General features: G+C 34.0%; 2 protein-coding genes across 3 annotated transcripts in view; one reads left to right on the top strand and one right to left on the bottom strand.

Moving 5' to 3' along the window:
- The window catches only part of LOC139686340 (peroxisomal targeting signal 1 receptor-like), a 36,772-nt gene extending 14,614 nt beyond the window's left edge, over positions 1 to 22,158 (top strand). For both annotated transcript variants that reach the window (XM_071583514.1, XM_071583515.1), the window contains 8 exons: positions 176 to 339; positions 2,586 to 2,771; positions 5,661 to 5,789; positions 6,595 to 6,692; positions 6,780 to 6,948; positions 7,968 to 8,125; positions 10,610 to 10,774; positions 12,390 to 22,158. In XM_071583514.1, the coding sequence (XP_071439615.1) occupies positions 176 to 339; positions 2,586 to 2,771; positions 5,661 to 5,789; positions 6,595 to 6,692; positions 6,780 to 6,948; positions 7,968 to 8,125; positions 10,610 to 10,774; positions 12,390 to 12,429 (1,109 nt within the window). In that variant the 3' untranslated portion in view covers positions 12,430 to 22,158. The remainder of the gene's footprint in view (positions 1 to 175; positions 340 to 2,585; positions 2,772 to 5,660; positions 5,790 to 6,594; positions 6,693 to 6,779; positions 6,949 to 7,967; positions 8,126 to 10,609; positions 10,775 to 12,389) is intronic.
- Positions 22,138 to 24,576, bottom strand: LOC139686341 (60S ribosome subunit biogenesis protein NIP7 homolog). Its single transcript, XM_071583516.1, has 4 exons — positions 24,429 to 24,576; positions 23,859 to 24,084; positions 23,633 to 23,773; positions 22,138 to 23,402 (listed from the first exon to the last, which is right to left on the bottom strand). Exons 1-4 carry the CDS (start codon positions 24,482 to 24,484, stop codon positions 23,283 to 23,285), a joined length of 543 nt encoding a protein of 180 aa, XP_071439617.1. The 5' UTR covers positions 24,485 to 24,576; the 3' UTR covers positions 22,138 to 23,282.
- Between the last annotated feature and the right edge of the window lie 116 nt (positions 24,577 to 24,692).

Below are 24,692 nucleotides of genomic sequence, written 5' to 3'. Positions count from 1 at the left end.
ATTTTAAATTATCGAGCATTGAAACCCAGATTGTATAAAATACTGTGGAATTACAAAGTTTTATTATTTCATTATAAACTGAGTTGGTTCCATGAAGTCACGCTTAAAACACCCAATTTTGGATTTTACCTTCTAAACACTTTCAACTAATGGAACTATACTTCTTTCTTTTTAGAGCCAATAGAAAATCCTGTAGATGAGCCTGTCAAAGAAGACACCAACTACGACAAAGACTTTTGGCGAAATTTGCAGGAAGAATGGGAAAAATTAGCCAAAGGACAAGATGGTGAAGATAATTCTTGGGTGTCTGAGTTTTCTGAATATTATGATTCCTTCAAGGTATGTTGTTATTTGAATCTATTAATGTACTGTTGCAATTTGCTGATTTGAGTTCAAGTCCTCCCTCCCCTCAAGTTTTCTAATGAAATTATTCCCGTTACTTCTATGCTTCTTGCAATAAATTATTCCCTAAAATATGTGAGCAGTACCACGAGCTCCAACTTGCTCCTTTCTGCTTTTCATTCTAATTTAACCTTCCCTCTTCTTCATAATTTCGTTACTTCAGTTTCCCCATGGTTCATCATAACACCTGACTTTATTAAGTCATCCTATAATGCACTCGAAAATGAATGTCATCTCTTTGCTAATTGAGCAACTGCAACATTATGATAAATTGATTCAACTGATTTAATCAGTTCCATACCTATTTGCATCCAAACATCTGAATCTTTCCATGTCTCTCTTCACATTTTTTCAGTCCATAATAACATATGAAGATAATGGACAACCCTGTCTCACTGTTCTCCCTAATAATACTAATCCTAATGTACATTTCATGCCTTTTTTTCATGGTTTGATTGCTATAGAGGGCTTCTAACTATGTCACCATCTTCCTAGTTTACTCCTGTGTTCTGCAATATTATCATTATCTTTGTCCATCCTCTCTACAAATATATCTCCAATGATCTATATCCTCTCTAGTAGCACCCTGAATTTTGCAATGGCATCAGTAGTTGTTCCTGTCTGCCTGAATCCAAACTAACTCTCATGTAGCTTGTGTTAATGTTTATCCCTACATTGTAGAACAATCATGTGCCCTTCATGTGACGGTGTTGCCATTGGGAGGGAGAGGGGGGAAGAAAAAGATGAGGAGAAGAAGAGGGGGATGAATGATGATGGGTGATGGGGTGAGTTAAATTCAGTGATCCCAATGTACTGTATGGAGATGGGAAATCAGGGGAGCATGGAGCAGGTGAGGGAGGAGGAGGGAGGAGCATTTCTAGCCATGGTTTAATGAGGAAGTAAAGAATAAGTCGGGGGGTGGAAGGGACCAGGATTTTCGTCTGGAGGATGCTTGGGTACGATAGTGGTGAAAGTTTTTCAAAGACGTAGGTGATTATATTTGTATCTTTTATGGATGGCAATTTACATCTGTAATATTTTTCCAACTTATTTCACTTTGGGTAAGATCTCCAACATAAAATTGCTGCTGCAGGCATTTTCTGGAACACATGCTTGCAAAGGACCTAAAACATGTATTGTGTTAATACATCTTGGTTTTGAAGGATCTTCTGGTTTTACCTATATACCCTACAACACATTTCTGTTTAATGTGTTTACTTGTTATCCCCTGATTGGTAGAACATGTCATGTATATTGTAATCATAGTGATACACTTATGTAAGTTTGAAATTTCACAAAAAAAGTTTTTTGGCAGATTCACATCTGGATATCTCAGTAGCCAAGTGGGTGTGTTGGCCATTCACCTACAAGTATTAAGTGTATTTCATGTTTCAAACTATTCCCTTTTGATAGGTATATGATATCCGTGATAAGTATATTTTCAACTTCGTAAAATGGTATTCTAGACCAGGAACATTGGAAAATGAATTGCAACCAAAAACATTTGATAATTCAGGCCAGTCTGTTGGTGTTGTTGGGCCAATCAGTATCTGTTAGTTGATCCCTGAAGTAATTCTACAGTTAATCCAATTACCTGTTCAGTCCTTAGCATTATTTTGTCAGGATCTTCATATGACGATGCCACAGTATTTATTCACAAACACTAAGCACAGTAGTCAATGTTGTATTTCAAAATATTTTTTGTAGTTTTGAGAGAAGTCTAAATGTGATGCATCAGTAATACTGTTATTGATAAGAAATCACATACTGGCTATGAGGGAATTTGATGCAAATTTATTTCAAATTAACCATTGTGGACATAATTAAGAACAGGGAGGGAGAGTATTTGGCCCATGAAATGATGAGGACGTTAGCAGTGGAATTGTTTGATTGATGCATATCTCTCCGTTTCCTCAGAGAATATAACTGGGACTGTCATTTTTTCTCAATCATTTGATTCCTCTCCTCGCAGAATTGTTGATTTTGGAAAGAGACATAAAATTATCAGAAAAACTCCATGTATTCTTGCCAACATGTTAGTGCCTGGTGGCAGATAGGGAGGCATGGAGAAAGAAATTCAGTTTATAAAAATGTTTTAATCTTTGAATGTTTTTCAAATTTTAAATTTACCTGGGCATTATTTATTTCTTTACTGGCTCCTCATGGAACAATTTTTTATTTAGGATTATACCTTTGAGTCGGATAACCCACTCAGCACCGTAGATGATCCTTTAGAAGAAGGGAAGAAAAAGTTACTTCAAGGAGATCTACCAAGTGCTGTGCTTCTGTTTGAAGCTGCATGCCAGAAACAGCCAGAGAACCCCCTGGCCTGGCAACTATTGGGAACTACGCAAGCTGAAAATGAACAGGTACACTTTTGAATTCCTCTGTTGCCATAAAAGTCCTTTTTTAAACATAGTCATTCCAGTTATTTATCTGATGAATATTTTGATTTTAATCTATGAAAATATCAGTTAGCCCCTAGTTTGGAGGATCCTGGAAATATGTATTCCATTATAGATTCTGTAGTATGAGAACATTTGCCTCCTGAGTCACTGATTCAGTTTTGAGGTGGAAATGAAAATTAATACATTTTTTCCTGCAAGCTCACTGTTGAGTGAGGTACCTAAGGCTACAAAATGAGCCATTTCTAATTGCTAATATGTTATGTATGCAAATGTATGGATTTTGTTGTTTTCCCAGTGGCGATTACCTCTCCAATTGCATGACATTTATGTCTATATAACGCTATATTAGTGTACAGGGTCCATACAATAAGTATAGTGACTGGTTTGCTGTAGCCTCAACGGTGGATGGGGGTCCGACTGCTCGGCTCGGTAGAGGGGTCGCCCACCACCAGGTGCACTTTAGTTCAGTCGCCTACGGGCATGCGATGAGATAGGAGGTGAATTTTTGTGACATGTGATTGTTTGTGGTGTCATCGCGCCAGCATGGAGCACACCGTCGAGCAATGCTATGCTGTGAAGTTTTGCATTAAACTCAGGAAATCTACATCAGAGACCTTTGAGCTCATTAAACAGGCTGATGTGGATGATGCCTTAAGCTGCACAAGAGTTTTTGAGTAGCACAAAATGATTAAGGAAGGCCAGGAGCTCGTCCTAGAGAGCACCGCACCGGATGCCTGACGACCGGTCGAACCGATACTCAGGTGGCCAAATTGAAAAAAGTTTTGGGCTGTGACATGTATTTAACCATTGGCCTTATCTGTGAGGAGACCGGCCATTAAGTTGGAACCATCCACACTATTGTAACAGAGGATCTTGCGATGAGGAAAGTGTGCATGAAGCTGGGGCCGAAAGTCTTGAGCAAGGAACAAAAACTGTCACAGGGGGAAATTTCACAAGAAAATTTGGACTGCATCCAGGAAGATGAAGATTTTCTCGACAACGTTATTACCAGCGATGAAACGTGGGTGTTCAAGGGTTCGACCCGGAAACAAAACGTCAAAGTTCAGAATGGCACATGCAGGGGTCCCCACACCTGAAAAAAGTTTGGATGATGAAATCCAAAATCAAAACCATGCTGATTGTTTTTTTCGACCCACAAGGCATTGTTCACAAGGAGTTTGTGCCTACTGGCACGACCATAAATGCTGCATTTTACGTGCAAGTATTGACACACCTGCAAAATTTCATAATGCGCCGTGCCATGGTGTGATTGTTGCGCGGCAGTGGCTGACAAATATTGGCGTGGCAAAGTTGCCTCACCCCCCCCCCCCCCTACAGCCCCGACCTGGCTCCACCTGACTTTTTCTTGTTTTCACAAATAAAAAGGAGCTCAAAGGATATCGGTTTGACTCCATTGAGGTGGTTCAAGCGGCGATGACAAAGGCTCTTAACAGTATTCCGGAAACAGACTTCCACCGTGCTTTTGACGAGTGGTAGACGTGCCGAACTAAGTGCATCGATGCAGGAGGAATGTGTTTTGAAGATTATTAAGTAATGGTAATGATAGCTGTAATAAATTTTGATATTTGGAACCAGTCCCAAAACTTATTGTACGGACCCTGTATAGTGCAACAGTTTTGAATGGTGTCTCAGAGACAAAGAGAATATTGAGTTATGTGGAAAATGGATTGTTTACATTCAATATCTTACAGTTATATACATAAATATACATATATTATAATAAATATGATCAATATGTCACTGTGGTGACTTAATGAGCCACACTTTTGCTTTTTCCATTAAATTATGAATCTTGAAGTCATATAAAAGAAATTGTAACAAAAAATTGTACAGATAACTGTGAAAGTCAATGAAATGTGTAATTTTCAATCTTTTGAGAGTGTCATTTTGAAATGTAAATTTGAAATTATGATTCAAGTGGTCTTCAAGTTTACTAGTAAATCACTTACAGCAAATGGGTAATAGATATTGAACATAAATTTCCAGATAGCTATACCTCTGAGTGTACGGTCACGTATTTTAATTATTTCTTGCCATGGAGATATGTATGTGGATGGATAAAACAAGGTGTGTGATAACTCTAGAAGATCAATCAGAAGGACTGTGTGGTATATTTGAGAGCAGTTCTAACATACCAAACTGGTGAACCATTCCTGATATTCCACATAACCCCTCTCTTACCTAAAAGAGATTGTTGTAATTCCAAACACATTTCTGTTGTAAATGTAATTGATGCTACAATGAAGTGAAAAATGTCTTAAATTATAAGTTACATGTAAGATGGACTGCATTGCAAGTGCATATAGGATGTTGAGTCCTTTTCTTATGATATTTTTTCCTGTAAGGAAACATTTAATGGTCTGTCAAGTTATTGAGCTGAGTGGAGACTTAATTCATGGAGTAGAATTGTGCTAATTGCTAGGCAATAGCTGTTAAGGCCAATTTCATCAAGTTTTCATTATTTTTCAGAAACTTCAAGTATTAATTTTATTTCCATATTAATTTATATCCATTCATAATTGATGGTACGCTAGCTGCCACCAATGAGAAAGCATGTGGTTTTAGAATTACACCTTTCTGAATATGAAAGTTCCCCAAATTTGTACCAGATTTATCTTCTTTTTACTTCTACCTGCAAACTGAGACTAATTGGTTGAATATTCAGAATAGTGTGTTGAAATTCAAAAACTAAACGAACATTCAAAGTGTCTCCAAATGTTCTATAAATTTAGAGTTTCTAAATGCAAATCTTCATTTTTATCGATTCGTTTAATGTTGAAATAAATAAACTTATAAATTAATTCAGATTGTGTCTGTCTTTATTTGTAGGATCCCCTCGCAATTGCAGCTTTAAAAAAGTGCCTTCAATTGGAACCAGGAAATTTGACTGGTCTCATGGCCCTTGCAGTGAGCTATACCAATGAAAGTTACCAGAATCAAGCATGTCATGCACTCAAGGTAAGAAAGGAATTGTGGGTGGTGCTGAAGGGATGAATGTTTTATTTTTCTTATTGCATATGACTTGATTGATTTTTATTTTTTTAGTTAACTTAAAATAAGAAAAGATATTTGTTTTATTAATACCGTTTTCATTAAGTCTTGAAAGATTAATATATGATTACTCATTCTGTTCTGTCTATGAATTGATCGAATAATTTGAAGAATTGAACTAAATACTTGTAGACAGATTATGTTTATAACTTATTTTTAATTTCTTAATACTGAGATATGCCTAAAACTGCACATGTCTGTGTTGTTCTTAGGGTGAATAAATACATTTTGTTCAATGGATTATGCTTCTGGGTTAAAAGGGAGTATTTCTACTTATATCCACTCTTTATAAAGGTTTTTTTCATTGTAGTTAAAACATTTAAAATATTTTCACTAATAATATTTTATTCTGACTAGTTACCCTTAATGGTACTGAAAGCATGCAATGGTTTTACTGGATGCTCAGTTTGACAAAAATATTTAGTCTGTGTATTAAGATAGTGGAAGTGAAAGGGTGAAATTAAGGATCCAATCATAAAGTTTTATGGGGAGGGGACAGGTGGAATAGGGTGGAGGGTTAGGGTTGTGGAATACCAGCTTGGAAAATCCACACTTTTTAGTTCGGAAAAAAAGCCAGTGGCAGGAGGGGTAATGGGATAGGAAGAGTGCAAACAAAAGATGGGATACATACTGGCCATGGTGACCTTGATTTAAGAGGCATGAAATCGGACTGATTTTAATTTTGTGTTGCATTTTTTCCATTGTCCCCTAGGAATGGATCAAGAATAATCCCAAGTATTCAGATCTTACTTCTGCTGAAGATCAGTCTACAGCTCCAAAGTTAGGCAACATTACATCACTCTTGACGAAGTAAGCAGTAAAAATGAATGACTTTTTATAATTCCACAGCCGTCTCTTTTGTGATTAAATATTTAATAAATGTAATGTTTTTTTCAGAGGGATTCATAAAGAAGTTCAAGATTTATACATTGAAGCAGCTCGTAGGAACCCAATGGACACCATAGACCCAGATGTCCAATGTGGATTGGGGGTATTGTTTAATTTATCTAATGAATATGACAAAGCTGTGGATTGTTTCAAGGCAGCCCTCCAAGTTAGGGAGGATGTAAGTATTCTATTGCACCTCTGTTTTCCATTTGTTAATTAAGGGTATTCTTTGTTGTTACAGTATAAAGAGTAGTTTGGGAATAAACAGCAGTTTTAGTTCATTGTTCCCATTAAGTTCCTTTTGCATGGTAAAATGGAAGTTTTACAAGAAAAACTGTACAAGAAATCTTGGATGACAGCATGTTTCAAGTGATCTATTGCTCATGAATTAATTCAAGAATTCGAGAGGCCTTTTATTTGTTCCAAGAGTTTTTAACAGGAATAATTACCACTTTGGTCATTAGAGCCTGACAAGTGATAACTGAAAACCAATTGTTTTTTGTTGACCAAATATGATTCACATTAATAATTATGAATATTCAACAAAACTCAGAATATATTACAATTGTCACAGTAAGTTCGCATATACTTCTGATCAGCTGTTGTGCTTTGCTGGTTGTGTTAAATGCATGAAGATGAATTTAATTATTTAATTCCATTTCATTGTGTTATTCATGCAAGTTTCTACCATAGTTCTGCTTAAGAATTGAAATGTGAATTGACTTATTCAACAAAACCAGTTATTCAAGCTAGGTTACGATAATTATGCCAGTTACATCTCACAAGTTTCTTGTGCCAAGGTCACTTGAACTGAATTTTGGTTAATAATTTGATACTAAGAAGGACCATAATCTAAATGAAAGGAACAAGGATGGAAGCACTCAATCAATGGTTCACAAATAAAATATCTTGGCTGTCGGCTGTTTTAGCCAAGTTTTACTAAACATACATGCCTACTTTTGTTACTAATATGTTTTCAGTGTCTTGAATGCATTCTAACTTCAAGCGGATCACATTCTGGTTGTCTGTCTACTATTTTAAATATTATATTTGTTGAATGAAGTCTTTCTGGGGATACATCTAATTTGTGAGTTATATTAGCATTAGTATCAATGCACAAACCATTGGAAATATTTTTAAAAATTAGTTGAAAGTGAAAAATATGAAAACTCAATCAAATAATTTTGGATTGTTCAGGATTTTAGGTTATGGAATCGTTTGGGAGCCACTCTTGCCAATGGAAATAGGTCAGAGGAAGCTGTTGACGCTTATCACAATGCATTGCAACTCTCACCTGGTTTCATTCGAGCACGCTACAACCTTGGGATCACTTGCATTCATCTACATGCGTTCCAGTAAGTAAAATTACCAATATCCTGTTTTTCGTAGTTGCATAATACTGATCTTTACCATTATCTCCTCAGCAAAGAAAATCATTTGGTCCATTGCTAAATAAGACCCAAAGATATATGTAGCTACTTTATGCTAGTACTATATTTGATTTTCTAGATTGTTTCTGTTGAACTATGTCACTTGTAAAAGATTACAGGGAAAGAACAATAGCTTCAACTGGTTTTTTGATCATTTTTATGTGTAATGACTGTGTTTGTGGAGTAATTTGCGAATATATTTGTCCAATTGGATTATGGTACATTTTAACTCGGTATTTACTGCAAATTCTCATCTTGAAACCTACTCACAATTATCTGGATGTGGATACATGTATATTTAAAAGCTACCTATAGTTGTTTTGTTCCGAAGTATATACAGTGGAAGCTTGCTTAACCCTCCAGTTGGGTATTTTTTTCGATAATTTGGTAAAAAATATGCAATTTTTTATCATTGATATAAGTTGGGCACAAATCTTAGACTGCTAATATATACATTTTTTTAAGTTTCCTATTATTTTATGAAATAATAAAAATTTCATGAATAATATCCAATCAGAATAATTTCACTTTTTTTTCTCATTTGCCATAAAGAGGTTCTAGTTGTTTATAAACTTTAATGTATATTCAAATGTACATTTACTTAATGCGTAAGATAAGATTTTTATAAACAGTATAATTATTGTACACATAAGTGACGCTAGTGATCACGCTTATTCTCAAACTTGTGTTCAGAATTATTATTAGTGATTCTTTGGTGAAAAGTTTAAAAATATATTGTTCAAATTTTTAAAAATCACGTGGAAGAAAAATCCATCAGAGGAAAGCCGTAAAATAGTAAATAAACAGTAGAAATGAAAAGTTGAGTCCTTGAAAACAAGGTATGAATGTGGCTGACCCAGTTCAACAATGGGTTGACATCAATAATTTGCATTTTCTTTAAGTAAAAGCACAAAATTAAGGAAAGAGGTACTTCATAGAGAGTAATAAGATTATCTATGCAATGGGCATTTATTATCAACGACGTTGAAAGGTTACTTCCCATATTGATAAAGGAAAAGCAATTGCACTCTGACACTACTTTTTGGAGTAGAACGTATTATCATATTTTACATTAATTTATTTAAGAAAAGTTGTTTTACTAGACAAGTGTTTTGCTTTCTTAGAAAGATTGCAGAATGAATTAGGCTTGTATTATTAGGTTCCCCTATTATTGAATCAATACAGTTCTTCATGGAATTATAATTCATGTGGTTAAAATGCTGAAATAGTTGCACAAGTAAATTCAACTGTGTCTACATGACTTCATTGGGAATATGAGGTAATAAAAGTGGTATCAGGAGATCCTTGAATGGTGGAAAAAATGGGAATCAGAAGCCACTATTGGTTGGGCACCCTGCACTGATATCACTGGTTTCATCACACATGCAATCTAGACATTCTGCTATGGTATTAGAAGATATTAATCACAATGTTGATATGATGCTGGAGTAACTAATGCAAGCATCTTTGCTTCCATTAGAGGAATGGCAATAGCAATACTTGTGTTAAATGATGCTTTAAAATCTTATTAGAAAACGTGTATTATTAATGCTCTCAATCTATATGTGAAATTTACATCAAATTGGAAATGAAAAATAGTAATTTTGTGATTCCACTGAAAAATATTTTCAGTGGATTCGCAAAGTTAATATTTTTCATTTCCATTATGAATTGATTCCATAAAGTTTGCCGGAAATCATCAATTATACATCAAATCGTAGTGGTAGAAAATATTTCTTTTAAAACTGGAATTTTAAAAACTAGTTTGTATTAGTTGTTCTGTGAATAAATTGCACTCGGATGCTGAAGTTAATGTTATTAAGCTTTGTTTTGAGCTGTTTGGCATAATATGGGTTTAGAATAGAAATAAAAATTAGATATGGAAAATTCTCAGCATTATTTTTATTAGAGAAACTAATTTCCAACAATTAAAATTTCTGTCATTATGTCATGAGTAACCCTTTCAGCATCATTTTTCTTGGGACCCACTTAGGACTTTGAAATAAATATCACACTAGCTCACCTTAATTGATGCACAATTTTTAATGTTGAACTTATGCACAAATAAAACTGTCCTTGAACTTGGTGGGATATCTTTAACTTTGAATATGAAAGAAACATTCTGCGAACTTGTGAATCTAGAAAATTAGTGTAGGATTATGTTACATGGTTGTTTATTCTAAGGCTGCATTTTCTGAAGGAACCTGGTATATGTTTATGTTATTGGGCTTTGGAAGTTGGTCCGTTCGAGATAAGGGAAGAAATGAAAGGTGAGGCACTTGGGAAAAATACTTATAATAACTTGTAAAGCTGAAAATTTCAAAATGTGTTAGCAGTCATCATATATACTCTACTGTACATTGTTCTTTCATCATATCTGTACATTCAAATTACTTGCATCATTCACAGGGAAGCAGCCGAACATTTTCTGATGGCTCTGAATATGCAAGCAGCTGGGAGAGGTCTTGGTGGTAGTAAGTCATGGTCATCTATGTCTGATGGAATTTGGTCCTCACTTAGGCTAGTTGTGTCACTAAACCATCGATCTGACCTATATTCTGCTGTTGACAATAGGTAAGTAAGTACCATTAAGATATAGCTATAGAATAGACAATAGGTAGTAAGTACCATTAAGATATATTAGTCAATCATCAAAATTCAAATGAAGTCTAGCTTGGTCAGAGTTGTTACAATCCTCAGCAACAAATCACTGTTTCCAAAAGAAGTTGCTCCTACATTTTTTATATCATGCCATTAGTAGGCATAATTTTGATGATTGTATGATGAAATTATTCATGACTAAATATTGATAAACATTTGGAACGTACTGATTGACCTAAATACCCCATGACCCACCAAAAAGGTTTTTGGCAGGGGTTGCAAACAGCAGGTTGGAAGGGTAGGTGATAAAGGAGGATATTGGAGTGGAAAGGGAAAAATATTTAGTAAAAATCAATGAAATAAAGTGCAAATTTCTATGCGTGGTGAAGGAAGACTATTCAAAACATGGGTTAACCCGCCTGTTAAATTAGGTATTTGTTATGTGAAAAGAGGAATAAAAAAGAACCACAACCATTTATATGATAGGCCTCCACCATAACAAGACAGGTCATGCACAATGGAAAAGTAAGAGGGGGAAATAATACTATCACATGGACATGCAACTCATAGTCTCCACCCCTAAAGCCACAGGTAGGGAATGTGACACACCGCTGTAGGCAGTGGATGGGGTGAAGAATCCCTCCTCCCCAAAGAGAGAGAATAGGGATGGATGGAAGGTAGCACCACAGTCATTAAGTGGCAGTCCCATGCGGTCAAGCAGGAAGAGGTTTGACAGCTAATAAGGGAAATGGCCGAGAAGGAACAATGTAATGATTCTAAAAAACCGCATTTCTTTTTTGGATGATCCCAAAGCTGGACTGGATTATTTTTCTATAATGTGACTGACCCAGTTGTTGGGGGAATTTACATTTGCTTACCAATAAAGGTAGGATAAGAAACATCTAGCTTTGATTGAATTCCCTCTTGTATTTAAATGTATACTTATGGGAATTTCGTGGTTGTTTCCCAACCATTTTACCTAATCAATACACTAGGTAATTACTTAAATTGGTTCATATTGCTATGAATTCAAATTATGATGTGGTCAATGAAAGGGAATTGTGAAAATATTTTTTTTTAATGTGAAAAATATAAGACTTGTTTGAAAACTGTGGTATTGTGTTGGAGAATTATATGATTTTTTTCTGGAAAAATTATCAGTAAGTTTTTTCATCTCTTAAATCCTTTCATGTAAGAAAATGCTCAAATTATTCTTTCCATATTTTTTGATTACGTACTTTATTTGTGTTTATAGTTAACATTTTAGTGAGGAAAAAAAGGGAACCAGGAAATATTGTATTATAATTTAAAAAATGGTGAAAAAGGACTATGTAGTTCTTGGAAAATTATTGATTGTTTTTATAATCATAGAAAAATCTTAGAATCATTAAAGAAACTTGTAATTACAGGCCATTTATTCTTACTCAGGACTGGGTAGCACATATTTAAGTAATGGCATATGTTAAATGCATGTAAACCAAAAGTTTTTAAAGCCCTTTTTCTATAAAACTTGTAATTCCACTTTTTTTACAGTGATGCATTGTTTGAAAATACTTGAGTTTTTTAATGCTCTCTCGTTTACTTTCAGGGACCTAGCGAAATTGAACAAGGAGTTTGGTATAGAGTAATGTAACATTTAGTATCATTTTGTTATGCAATAATTTAGTCTCTAATAAAATCTTTCGGGTTCAAGATTGGCGGCACCAGTGACTGAGCACATAGTGTGTGAACTTGTCTCCAGACAAGGGCTTTTCTTTAAAGTGGAGAAATGAGAAGAGACTACTCATTTTAAGTCTCCACTGCCCAATTGGAATAGTGAATAATGTCAGAAACAGTAAAAAGAAAAGGCATTTGCCATTTAGGTAGAAAGTTTGTGATGATTGATAACAGTTCTGTCACCTATAAGCTTGTTGTCCTTTCTTAAATGTTTTATAACAATTTTTATGGGCATTATGGGGAGACGAATTTGTGAAAGGCGACATATATGCATTTTTGCCTTTTAGTCTCATATTGAAATCCCCATTGGCTCTCAGATAAAAATGAAACAGCCGAGGGACAATATGGAGGTAGAGGGACATTTTTTTAGCAGATTTGCGATATGATTTGTTTCTTTACAGGACCCTTTCATTGGTGAATCTTTATACTCGCATATATATTTTTTTAAATGCACAACTTTAGCTGTTTAGTAAGGCTTTTGAACTTTCTATATTAGCTTCTTATTAAATTTACCCCTCTAGTCCATTCATTGAGACAAATTTCCTTACGCATAAATATATGGGATTTTTTTAATAAATTGAATGGAAAATTCTGCATTAATTAATTATTTACACTGCCAATAAGGGGACACAAATATTAATAAATATATATGTATATATATGTTGGACTGCCATCATAGTAACATGTTTCTATATTGTTGGAGTTCACCCTCTCAAGCAGGATCAAGAATTAATCAGCCCCCCTCTTGAATTATGAAGTGTTCTTACACTTGGTACATTTTCAGGGAAAAGATATGTTTGGGTTAACGGAGGTGCTATTGCATCCCACACATACGTGATCTAATGAAATTGAATCAAATTTCTAGACTGCTTAACAAATGAATTCAGTTGCAAGTTAAGCTTTTTTCTGTATTCTTGCAGAATCTTTAGATTATCCTAATGCTCAAAATGATGGCAGTATGTGCTGACCCAGGCGTATTAAAGTTTTTAGAGTTAGCATTTATTGTTTGCCTAATGCTTGGTGCAGACATCCTTTTTGTTGGTGATGTGACTAAATAGAATGTGCCTTCATGGGGAATATAATGCCTGATTTGAAAGTCACGGTCGGTGTTGGGTGGTATTTAAATTATGTGGCTAGCCATTAAATTATATATGATTACTGAACTACGCAAGATGTGGAATAAATAAGGGTGATGAAACCCTTCCCATCTTTGAATGAATCCAGAAGCCCAATTGATTTGTCTTCTGTGAGTTGTTGTTGATAGCTCCTAGTTGAATTACTAGTCAGAATAGAGTGAAAGCATCAAATTTGAAGTGGTCTGTTAAAACTAGCCGTGCTAGGGCTTGGTTTACTGTATAGGGATTGGTTAAACATATTTTGATTTCTTTTTTGGAACAAAAATTTGTCCTGTGTCACGAATATTGAAATTTAAATTTTGAATCTAAAAGTTAAAAGTTTCATTTGATGTTGTCTCATTGGCTGAAATGTTTAATCCAAAGTAAGTGTACGGCCACTTGAAAAAAACATTATTTCAAGATAATGTATCGATTGGCAATTTGGACTCCAAACTGGTGAGGACTTTTGCATAAGTAAAAATTTTACTAAAAATTAATGCATTAAAATCCACTTCACTGATTTCAGTTTGAAGAGTTATGAGAAGAAAAATTCCCCCTAAAGAAATAAAAATTCACGAACATTTCAGGGATTGAGTTTATACATAACCATAATGGAGGGATGGAAAAATATCTATTCATTTTTAATGCCTGCATTCACAACAACTCATTGGATGGAGTGCAGGCTTTTGTTAATACATGTTGACAAATACAGGATTAAAAATACCCTGGTGTTCAAAAATATTTTTAATGAACCAATCTTAGGGGATATAAATCATATTTATTCCTTGTTTTCAAGCTATTTGTTAACAAATTCTATCACTAAATAAGGATGGGAGGGTTGGCTAAAGTAGTGAATAGTTTTCATGATGTAGTATTTGTTAAATTTACTAATGAGCCATGTCTATATAAGTTGATGAAACTTGGCCTATTATTTTGCATTAGGAAAGCAGTTGAAGGAAAACTAAGGCGTCCTGTGGTTTGAAAAGATGCATCAGTTATTGTAATGCATTTTCAGTTGCCATGTAGGAGGAGATTCCGCTGAGTTAATAATTAGAATAGCAAGAGGTGTGGGAGTTGGGAGAAATGGAAAAAAAATCAAAGTTTTGTCAAAGGCAGTGCATATATATGCTCACAAATATAATTTTCCCATTTTGCTCAATCATAGCAGTGTGATTTTGTTTGTTTGGAAGTACTTGATATGCTTCAAGTAAACATATAAATCAGACGCACTCCCATGTTCAGTGTGCCAATTTTGCAAGGTATTAAAGTCAAGGCTTTTATGGAAGATTAAACACAGTGATGGCACCCAACATATTATTTCACTCTAACTGGATTGGCAATTATATTGATGTTTTCATAATGATGGATGCTATCACCAGAGCTGCATAGAAGCCTTGAATTCACTATCTTGTTTTGATTTCTAATGGTGTTGTTGAATACTGTTTGCTATATTCATTATTATCGAAAAGTATTGGAATCAGTTTTTATAAAGATGTTCAACTTACCTGTTGATATTCTTACAGCACTTTCAAATTGGAAAAAAAACCAGATGGTAGTAGTGGATCGTTTTATTTTTTGTACATGATATACATTCTATAGTTAAAGGTATGTGCATGCATAAAATAATACAAAACCATTTCACCAATTGGTTTTTAATGCATTGCAAGAGCAAGATGAGAAAACTGTGAGGTGAATAAACTATTCCACACCAATGATTATTGTGTAGATATTCAAAATTGTTTTTTATTTTAATTTCTGGTTCACCTCGCGGTGTATGATTGATAAATATATAGTTATACTATATGTCACAAGAAATTATGCACTCATTCAACTAGTGGCAGATTAGAGGAGGAGGTGGCTAAATGAAAGGCCTGGACATTGGAATGTTTTTTATTCTATGATGCCTTGTGAAATTAAATGAATTTTCAGCCCCTCCTTGAATCGGCCACTGCACTCGATGTGAGCTCATTTTGAGACAGAAGCAATATTTTATTTTATTCATAATAGGTTGGTTTATTGAACATGTAGTAAATTTCTTAGTGTTAACAATTTCTTTGGTCATACTATGAAAGATGTATGGCTACTTAAGGGGAATCTTTAAAATGTCTCCTAGAGTCTAATTGATATTGATATATTGAAGAGTTCTTTGTCTAATATTATGTGACTTATAAAATGTGCTTGAGAAATGTTTGTCTTTAGTGGCATGTAAGGTTGCTTAAAATTTGTCAAAGGGCTACATTTCCTGAAAATTTTTATCGTATCTGGTTTGAAGATTATGATAGATGAAATTAATATCTTTCCCATTGAGATATTCAGAAAGCCATTTGTTACAAATCCCACGTTGAGCTCACAAAAATTTTCATTGCAGGCAGCTTCAATTTTTCTCTTGTTTAAAAATTAGCTCTTCTTGAGTGCATGCCTGAATTCTGAATGCTGATCCTATTTATTGTAATCGGTTGACTCTTTTCAGCACTGTAACAAGCTTGTGGTTATCTTACGGCAAACTACACGAAAATGGCATTTCTATCACATTTAAATTGTTTTGTATTTATTTCATGCATGCCCTGAGATTGCAAAAAGAGACTAATGGGTTATTTTTATTGAGTCTAGAAACATGCTATTAAAATTATTTAACATTTCCTTGCATTACTTAGCATTTGATATTGGGCACTGGGACATTATGATGTGCCAATATTTTTATTTTAACTTGGAATATGTGCTTTCTCTGGAGCCCACTATTGAAATATCACAGAGCTATTACATTGAATTTAGGATTTATCTAGTTCTAAAATCATGAATATTTGGATCATTGGCTTCATGCAATTATTGTAGCATGAAGCCCACCACTAATTTATGGTCTGTTAAATGAGAAAAGTGTTCCTTGTTTTTTTAACTGAATATTTTCTTCCTATTTAAAGAGTTATAAAATATGGGGTAAAGGGTATGCTATGTTAAACAGATATGTATTGTAATTTTCATGACATCAACCTGTGCTTACACAATGGACTGTGGAAGAACAAGATTTGCTTATATTTAACAGTTCAGTTAATTATAAATCATGTTCTCATACAGATAGTTGAATTTAATTTTGAGTATACACAAAATATATGCTGAGAATAATCATGTTAGAGAGCCTGTATATATCTATTTAAAATGAACAGGGGTAATTGTGTCATTATCATGTTGTGAATGACTTTTTGTTCCTTTGTTAGCCCAGAAACTTATGTGAAAATATCATTCATATTTTTTAATATCTTAGTTTAGTTTGCCTTGTAGGGCATTTTTTTCATCTACTATTGAATGTTTTTATTGCTTGCTGGAGCACCTGTAGGTTTCCTGCTGACTGGCAATCCTTGAATATTTGTAGTATGATTGTTCTTGGAAAGTGTTGATGGTGCATGAGAGAAATCAGCCTGGATGACGAGCTTTCTTAGTATTTTTTATCTGCCGAAATTTTCTTCACGGAAAATATTTTTCAGTTAGAGTTAACCTGCTCAAAATTGTGGAAACTTTTTTATGCAGCTATCTTTATCCCTTCAGTCCGAGCAAATTAGTCAGTATCAGAAATTATTATTGCCAATTAATTTGGGTAAGCAATTTCTTCGCTCCCCACCAATGGTTAGCTCGCCCCCTCAATGGTTCTCAATAATAGTAATTTAATACTGCATTACAAGACTGCTACAACTTTATCGTTGGTTCTATGTAATTGAGAAGGCATGATCAAATTTCAATAAACAAATCAAGTTGTACATAATTATAAAAGTAAGGTAAATGCTCCACAATATTCATTTTTCATATTTTATTAAGTATATTGTGGAAAATTATAAAGCTCATTCAAGCAAATGGTTTCAGAGCATTAACTCATGCTGCCCAAATATTGACACAGCTGGCTGCATGAAATGAGATAACTGTGCATACTTCTGCCACATTTTATTACTTTTGGCACAGCTAGTTTCAACGTATCATATCTGAGGATGATGATGTCAAAGTTTCGAAGCTGATTGTACCAATAATAAAATGTGGTGGAAGTATACATAGTAGTATCATTTCATGAAGATAAAGTTCCATATAGTTGAGCCTGGAACCATCAAATATTTAACAGCTGTCTTCCTCTGGGTTAGTCGTCGTTGAATTAAGAGTTGTGTTTGATCTTCATGTCAGTCTAATCCATCTTGAGTTTCAAGTTAAGGCTGATGTATTGTGATACTAATATTCTTTTTGCTTAGAGAATCCATTGTGTATAATAAAACAGTAGAAGTACTTCTGTTTCTCTTACATATTTACAACCACCACACAACATACACATTTTTAAAATGGAAATGTTTGTACTTTATCAAATAAAATCATTTACACTTGAGTATCATAATCATTTGTAACGTACAATTTTTACATCTCTCAGGTAAAATGTGAATTCTCTTACCTTAAAGGTTGAGGCTATTTTTTCCTCAACCTCTTCGTCTGGACTTAAATTCAGTGCTATGGTCTCCCTGCTGTTTCTCACCATTTATATTACACATCTAAGAGAGTTGTTAAGATTTTCCTATTCTACCTGAAGTAGATGTGCTTGCCTTTACGTCTCCTCAGTGTTTGTTTAAGATTTGGGGTCAGGGTACTTAGTAGGTCCCTTGACGCGGCCGAGCCAATTGGGATTTGGCATGCACACTTTTTTCTTGCACTACCAGCACAAATTATCCCTCTCCATCTGTAAATCAATGTTCTATACCCCACATTTGTTCTTTTAAAATAATCTAGTTAGTTTTTGTCTTTCTTTGCCAAGGGAGCTTTTGCCATGTAAGAAGGATGAAGTTGTGATGAACCTCTTTTCACTCGATCACTTCTGCTGATGATGTTCCAGAAACTTGAATTCTATGCAATTGTGCAAGCCTAATTTAAAGTCAGGATCATGGAGTTTAGTTGGAATCTTTTTGCTTTCTCCACAGCCTACTCTGATTCTAAAATTTAGTGGGGGAATTACGAGATATGATACTAATATATTTCAAACCTCTTAATCTGATCCACTGAAGTAAAATAAACGATATATCTTTCTACCAAATTTTATATTAGGTATAACTAGTTTCAATGCATTTGCTTCATCCTTAGATTCAAAGTTACCGAGTAGTTAAGAGTAACTTTGTACCTGAGGATGACGCTGATGCATTGGAACTAGTCATACCAAATGAAAATTTGGTGGAAAGATACATTATTTTTTTACTCCATTGATAATGGATTTCCGCAAAGTTATGCCTGAAAATATCGAATATGTATTCATCCATTTATTTGTATAGAGAATGGTACTTCATGTGTCAAAAACTATTTTCAGTGGTGCAGCTACTTGAATAAAATAGTCTTGGTTCATGAAGTACAAGAATTAGTTCTGGCTGCAGTAATTTTGTATCTCCTTTAACCATTGATTTAAATCAGCCCACTGCAGGATTAAACCTTCCGTCAAGGTAATTAGTATAGACAGTCAATGAACCTAAGGAGAAATCTTTGGATACAAAAATACATATTTTGTGAAATCTAGTATAAAAAAAATATTACTTCAGCTTTTCATCGTGTACCTTCAATGTAAGGGATGAAGATAGCTCCTTCCCATTGCATAAATGCCAGTGAAGTTAGTTATTTTCACTAAGTATGCACAAGAAACCATCTGTGTATAGAAGAGGGCTAAGGAAGGTTGTACAATGAAATTAAACCAAAAGCAAGTGTGCTTAATTTAGGTCTAGCTCAAAATGCATAGTTCTTACCGAAAATCCTTAATTTGAGGCCCATTGCATGGCATGTCCTTCCTTTACTGTGTTTTATGTAATGAAAAGAGTGAAATTACTTCATTCATATTTCCTGTTGGCATGTGTGGTGATATTTTTGTGTTAACATAAGGGAAACTCATTTAAATTATATTAATAAAGTGGTAGCAATTCATCTTGAATAACATTAATGGATCTTGAATTCAAATGCAATTCTTTATGTGATTATAGAATGCCTTTATGATGAAAACAAGCATTAATGTCTCTTCTCCAACACTTAAAAATCATCTTATTTCATTGGCCTTGAAAGAGGTTATGCTGTTTAGATTTTCCCTGAATTTCTGTGCCTTTTTTTTTACAAATATCAGGAAATAACCTTATAATCCACTCGGTAGAAATTTTTGCCACCCTTGGTAGAAAAATGTTTGCCCTTTCCTTTCTTGGTTAACGCCAAATTCACCAACAATGGTTCTATTTGAATACTGGCAGTTTACCAATAAGGATGAAAAAGAATGAATTAATTTGTTGTGATTGCTCATTAAATAATGCGCCAGGCTTTTATACTTTAAAGTAATTTGATTAAAATTGAGAAATCTTATGGGAATTTAAAATAGGAAACATTCAAAACTTGAAATAGATCAAGTCTTAAACTTTTGTATTTGCATTACATTAGTAATTATGTATAAAAAGTTTAAGTGCAGCCACATACTTATCCTGAGAGTTTCAATTCCAATTTTAAGCATGGTCATAGTGTTCCCCTAAACAAAAGTGATGCGAGATGTGCTTTTGTACTTCCATTGCTTCATCCAAGTATCTTTAAGGAGTCAAGAATTTCTCTTTGTCCCTGCTTAGTTAAAGTTTTCAGTCGATTCTCTGCTTTAGATTTCGCTGCTAATGAGTTGTCCCTTAATTGGCCATCAACTAAGTTTAATTTGGCAAATGTATTATTCAGAAACAGCTTCCACAAGATGCTAGCCACATTATACTCTAAATTTTTTCAATTTGCTAGTGGAGGTTACATGAAAAAATATTTTGTTCGAAAGTGACTACATAGTAGTCCAGCGGATAGTGCATTTAGGCATTGAACCTAAGTACCAGGTTTAAATTCACATGATGCTTCCAGTAATCGCTATCTAAAATTATTTGGATTCTCTGGATACCAAAACTTTATAGAAACCACAGGTGGCCCTGGGAAAGAAAATTTGCTTACTGAGTGTGTGAATTTTACATGCTCCGGGGCTTAACTTAAAGCAAATATCTTTGTCTATCAAAAGCAACCTAGGTTGATTACTATGTTTGCATGAGGAATTATCTCATCCATTTCACATTGTATTAAGGATTTCCAGTACTGCTGTATACTGCCAAGTACAATTTTTATGCTTTCAACCATATAAAGTCAAGTTTTTTTGTGTTTGTGCTCAAAAGAAGGAGACTTGACGATTCAAATAGCAGCAGAAAACGTTAAAAAAGGCTTGAATTTCCTGTACACTTTTTCTTCAATTTAGTTACATGTAGAGTTCCTAAGTTTATGTAAAACCTTTTATGTAACATTAAACTTAGCATCACCTTGCAACCTTATTGCTTTTATCATTGCCCTTTTCTTTAGATGTGTGTCAAATGCTAATTTCTGTTGAACAGGATTGCGTATAGTTTTTATTAGGTTTACATTTTTTTAATAAATGAAATGTTGTAATGCCTCCGTAATTCTGAACATTTAATGGAGCCACTCTGTAAAACATACATTTGTATAGTAATTAAGAGTGATTATTAGTGCAAGAGAATGGTCATTGTGATGCATTGAAATAGAAACAATGTAAGATTTTGGCTTAATAGGATAGTTCATTCATGGTATAGTAAACTTTTACTTAGCTGTTTTTAAAAAGTATTAAGAGGTTAAAAAAGATTTCCTTCCAACATCATTACATTTTTAATTGATAAAGAAAAGCAAGTTTAAAACCTTCAACTATGTTAATTTTCAATTCTCTGTTTTAAATTAGAATAAAAATTTTGAGGCATGACTTCAAAAACTGATGAATTTAATGCTTTTTTTCTGTTCAGATGCATTACTGCTACGGTCTAGTGTTAAATTATTCATATGCGCTGATGGGCTGTAAGGACTATACAATCAAAAAATTTCGGGAATCCTTTGTTTTACTTAAAGCCATATGATGAGTGATGAAAATTTTTTGTTGTGAAATTATTCTGCCTTCAATAAAGTTTACTTCATGCCTGAACATCCCATCATCTAGCCAAAATCTTTTCAATCATTCCTGTTTATGAGGTTAATTACATTTTCCAATCCCTATCTTAATTCCTGACAGAATCAGGATGATTTGTTGAATATGGTAACTTTTATGACATTTACCTGTCAAGTGTCACTCAATGATAAATTTAACACCAGAGAGATATGAGCATTTGGATTCAAAGGGTAAATGCGGAAGTGTCTGCATACCCTGCTGGTTGAAATAAGAGGTTTTATCATTTTACGGGGCTGCTGTTGGACCCAGTTGGGTTTTCCCTTATATAAAAGCACACAAAAATTGGAACTTGTGCTAATCATTTGTACCTGTCTGTTTTCCATAAGATTGTTTTGAGTGAAATGAGTTTCAAATACAGCAATACATACAAAATTTATTCAAATGATGAGTACACATCCTCTACATCAGAAACCATTTTTAAAATCTTTTCTCTTTTGATAACAGACAAAAAGATGACTCTGTGTAATCAAGGGATTAATTTTGTATTTGGTCAGTTATAAATAAAATTTTTGATAATCCATCATATAGTACAAAACAATTATTGTATTTGTAAGTTGTTCTCTAAGTGCTAGCTAAATGAGGGCTGAAGAAGCACTAAAGTTGTACGTAATTATCTCAGGTTTCATTCCACAAAAGACTAACTCCTATGTGCATTTTGCAACGGTTGAATTTTAACTCCCTCCTTTCTTGGTTTCCAATGGTATTGCACATATACTACAAATAATTTGATAACTTTTGTAACATCTACGACTTCTGCTTATCATAGGAATAAAAATGTTTGGCATCAATCAGGCCAAAGGTAGCTGAGTCTATTTCAATTGGTAATCAATGAATGATGGGGAGAATAATCCATTCCTCTCTTTCATCTTCATCAAGTTGGAAAACGTCTCAGCAATTATTATATATAAAAATCAAATATGATTGAAGTTTTATGGAGCTGGAAGATGTTCGCAGTGTCAGTCACTGTAGGGGTGGTCAACTGAGATCTAACTAGGGGAAAGAAACTTGAACAAGTTAACAAATTCAATGATATGAATCTATCATACTTACGTTAATGGAATGAGGAAGCTCGATTATAACACTGATCAAGTGGAATGAGCCTAATATGAAGCAATATTTCATTTTTAATTTCATTAGGAAAAATATTTGGTATTATATAAGTGCATTTTAAAGATGAGAATTTATAAGGAGTACCCTCCCGAGTTATTAAAAGTAAATACAGATTTAAATAAGTGTTACTGCATTGTTGAGCAATTTGGCTGTTGAGCCAAGATTGGGAGTTGTGAAGGCTTTCAGAGATGATAATGAAATAGGGTAATTAAGTTGGACAGAGAGAAAGACATCATCTAGGATAAATGGTGACATTCAAAACCTATAGCAGATATACTCTTTATGATAAGGCTCATACAATACACATTGGATTTTCCTACTTGGAGTATGTATGTATACAGCAGTAAAATGGTGGAAAAATTATTATTTCGATCATCAGATGATCAGCTTTCTACTCGAGCTGCTAAGAAATCTCGAGTTTTCAACCCTCATGAGGTAAAATCGTTAATATGGATACTAAATTTCCCTTACGTACTTTTGATATAAAATTTTATTAGTTTACAATTGCGGTCATCAACAAATATTTACAGGAAAGTCAAGTAAGTTCATGCTCCGATCTAATAAACTCTCCGATGTCGGCCTGATGGAAACATACTACCGTCAATGGATCTGTATGTTTGCATTCTGCAGTAGATTTAGCTGCCACACCAAAACCCTTAAAAAATGTTTGGCATAATTCATTACTATTAAATAACTTAAAAGTCTAAATATGCAAATGATAGAAATTTTACACAAGAAATTTAAACATTATAATTGTAAACACTACGTACGGAAATATGAATAAGAATAACTGGAGTAGGGTCTACCATTCATACACATGACCCCTTCAACAGGTATCTTTTCCATCAAGTCATTGCACATTTTCATTTTACTGATTTAACTTACCAGAGGTATATCGCTCATAGAATATACAACTACTCCTTGATAGCGCTCGGTGCCTTCTGTTATTCTGCCCAAGCCAGATTTCAGCACATTGTGTCCATATAAAAACTGCTGTTCAGCTGAGGACTTCAACCAAACTTTATACTGAAAAATAATGCACACCAGTCCGACTATCAACTCTAAAATCGGTTTCGGCTTAGTTCGTGCAATCAAGAAGATGTAAACTCACCTGTGCATACGGAGCTATATAATTTAGAGCCGTTACATGTAAACGAAACTTTCCAGTTTTAGTAAATTTGCCGAAGCAAGTTCCCATACTAACTAGCCTATCTTTTCCAACATTCTCCGCTATTTTAAGAACCTTTTCTGACATGTAGTAAACTCGATCTTTTTGTTCCCTGAAGCAATACGTACCGTCCGGCCTATCTATTAAAAGTTTCACATTCGCCCCAATGCTGTGTAAAAAATGGATAAATACAAAATTAAAATTACGAGGGTTTTGGTTTATAACGAAATATATTTATTATATGGTGAATAAGAGTTACAATTAAAAAAATAGTGGTAAAACTCACGAGGCGACCAGTTATCATGTATTTTTCTGCCAGCAGCCTTTTAAAGGTACCATACAATTATGAGCACACCCCTAATCTACCTCTGATGGAAACTTCAAATTTTTGAAAGACATTCTGGTCGACTCGAAAGTTCATTCCTAATAATTTTCAAAATAATAACAATATAAAAAACTATTTCATAGCCAGACTTAGCCGACACTACGGAAAAATCATCTGGGCGTACTTACTATTTTGTTACTTTTTCGAAAACCAATTTAATTCGATCGTCAGATAATTTCTTCATGTTGAACTTTTATTACAGCACTGCACCTAAACAAACTCACGTGCTTCAGAACTTAACTCAAACGACACGCGTTACGTTTAGACATGCTGATATTTCGGTAATCGTACGTCAATTGTAATAAATATTTGAATAACCTTTCAGCGCAAGCTCTGTTCATTGGCGCTATTGCACACCTTGTTTTGATTTAATTTCAATTCTGGAGCCGATT

This window comes from Hetaerina americana, unplaced genomic scaffold (assembly GCF_022747635.1).
Source record: "Hetaerina americana unplaced genomic scaffold, ioHetAmer1.1.p SCAF_14, whole genome shotgun sequence".
Classification (NCBI taxonomy): domain Eukaryota; kingdom Metazoa; phylum Arthropoda; class Insecta; order Odonata; family Calopterygidae; genus Hetaerina; species Hetaerina americana.
Note: the sequence above shows the minus strand (reverse complement) of the source record. Positions and strands in the feature narration are given on the sequence as shown.

Excerpts from the sequence above, each read along its gene's own strand:
- LOC139686341 (XM_071583516.1), bottom strand. The coding sequence starts at position 24,484 with ATGAAGAAATTATCTGACGATCGAATTAAATTGGTTTTCGAAAAAGTA. Across the intron at positions 24,085-24,428 it reads TTCGAAAAAGTAACAAAATA|CATTGGGGCGAATGTGAAAC; the intron begins GTAAGTACGCCC and ends TTTTTTACACAG. Across the intron at positions 23,774-23,858 it reads ATATAGCTCCGTATGCACAG|TATAAAGTTTGGTTGAAGTC; the intron begins GTGAGTTTACAT and ends ATTATTTTTCAG.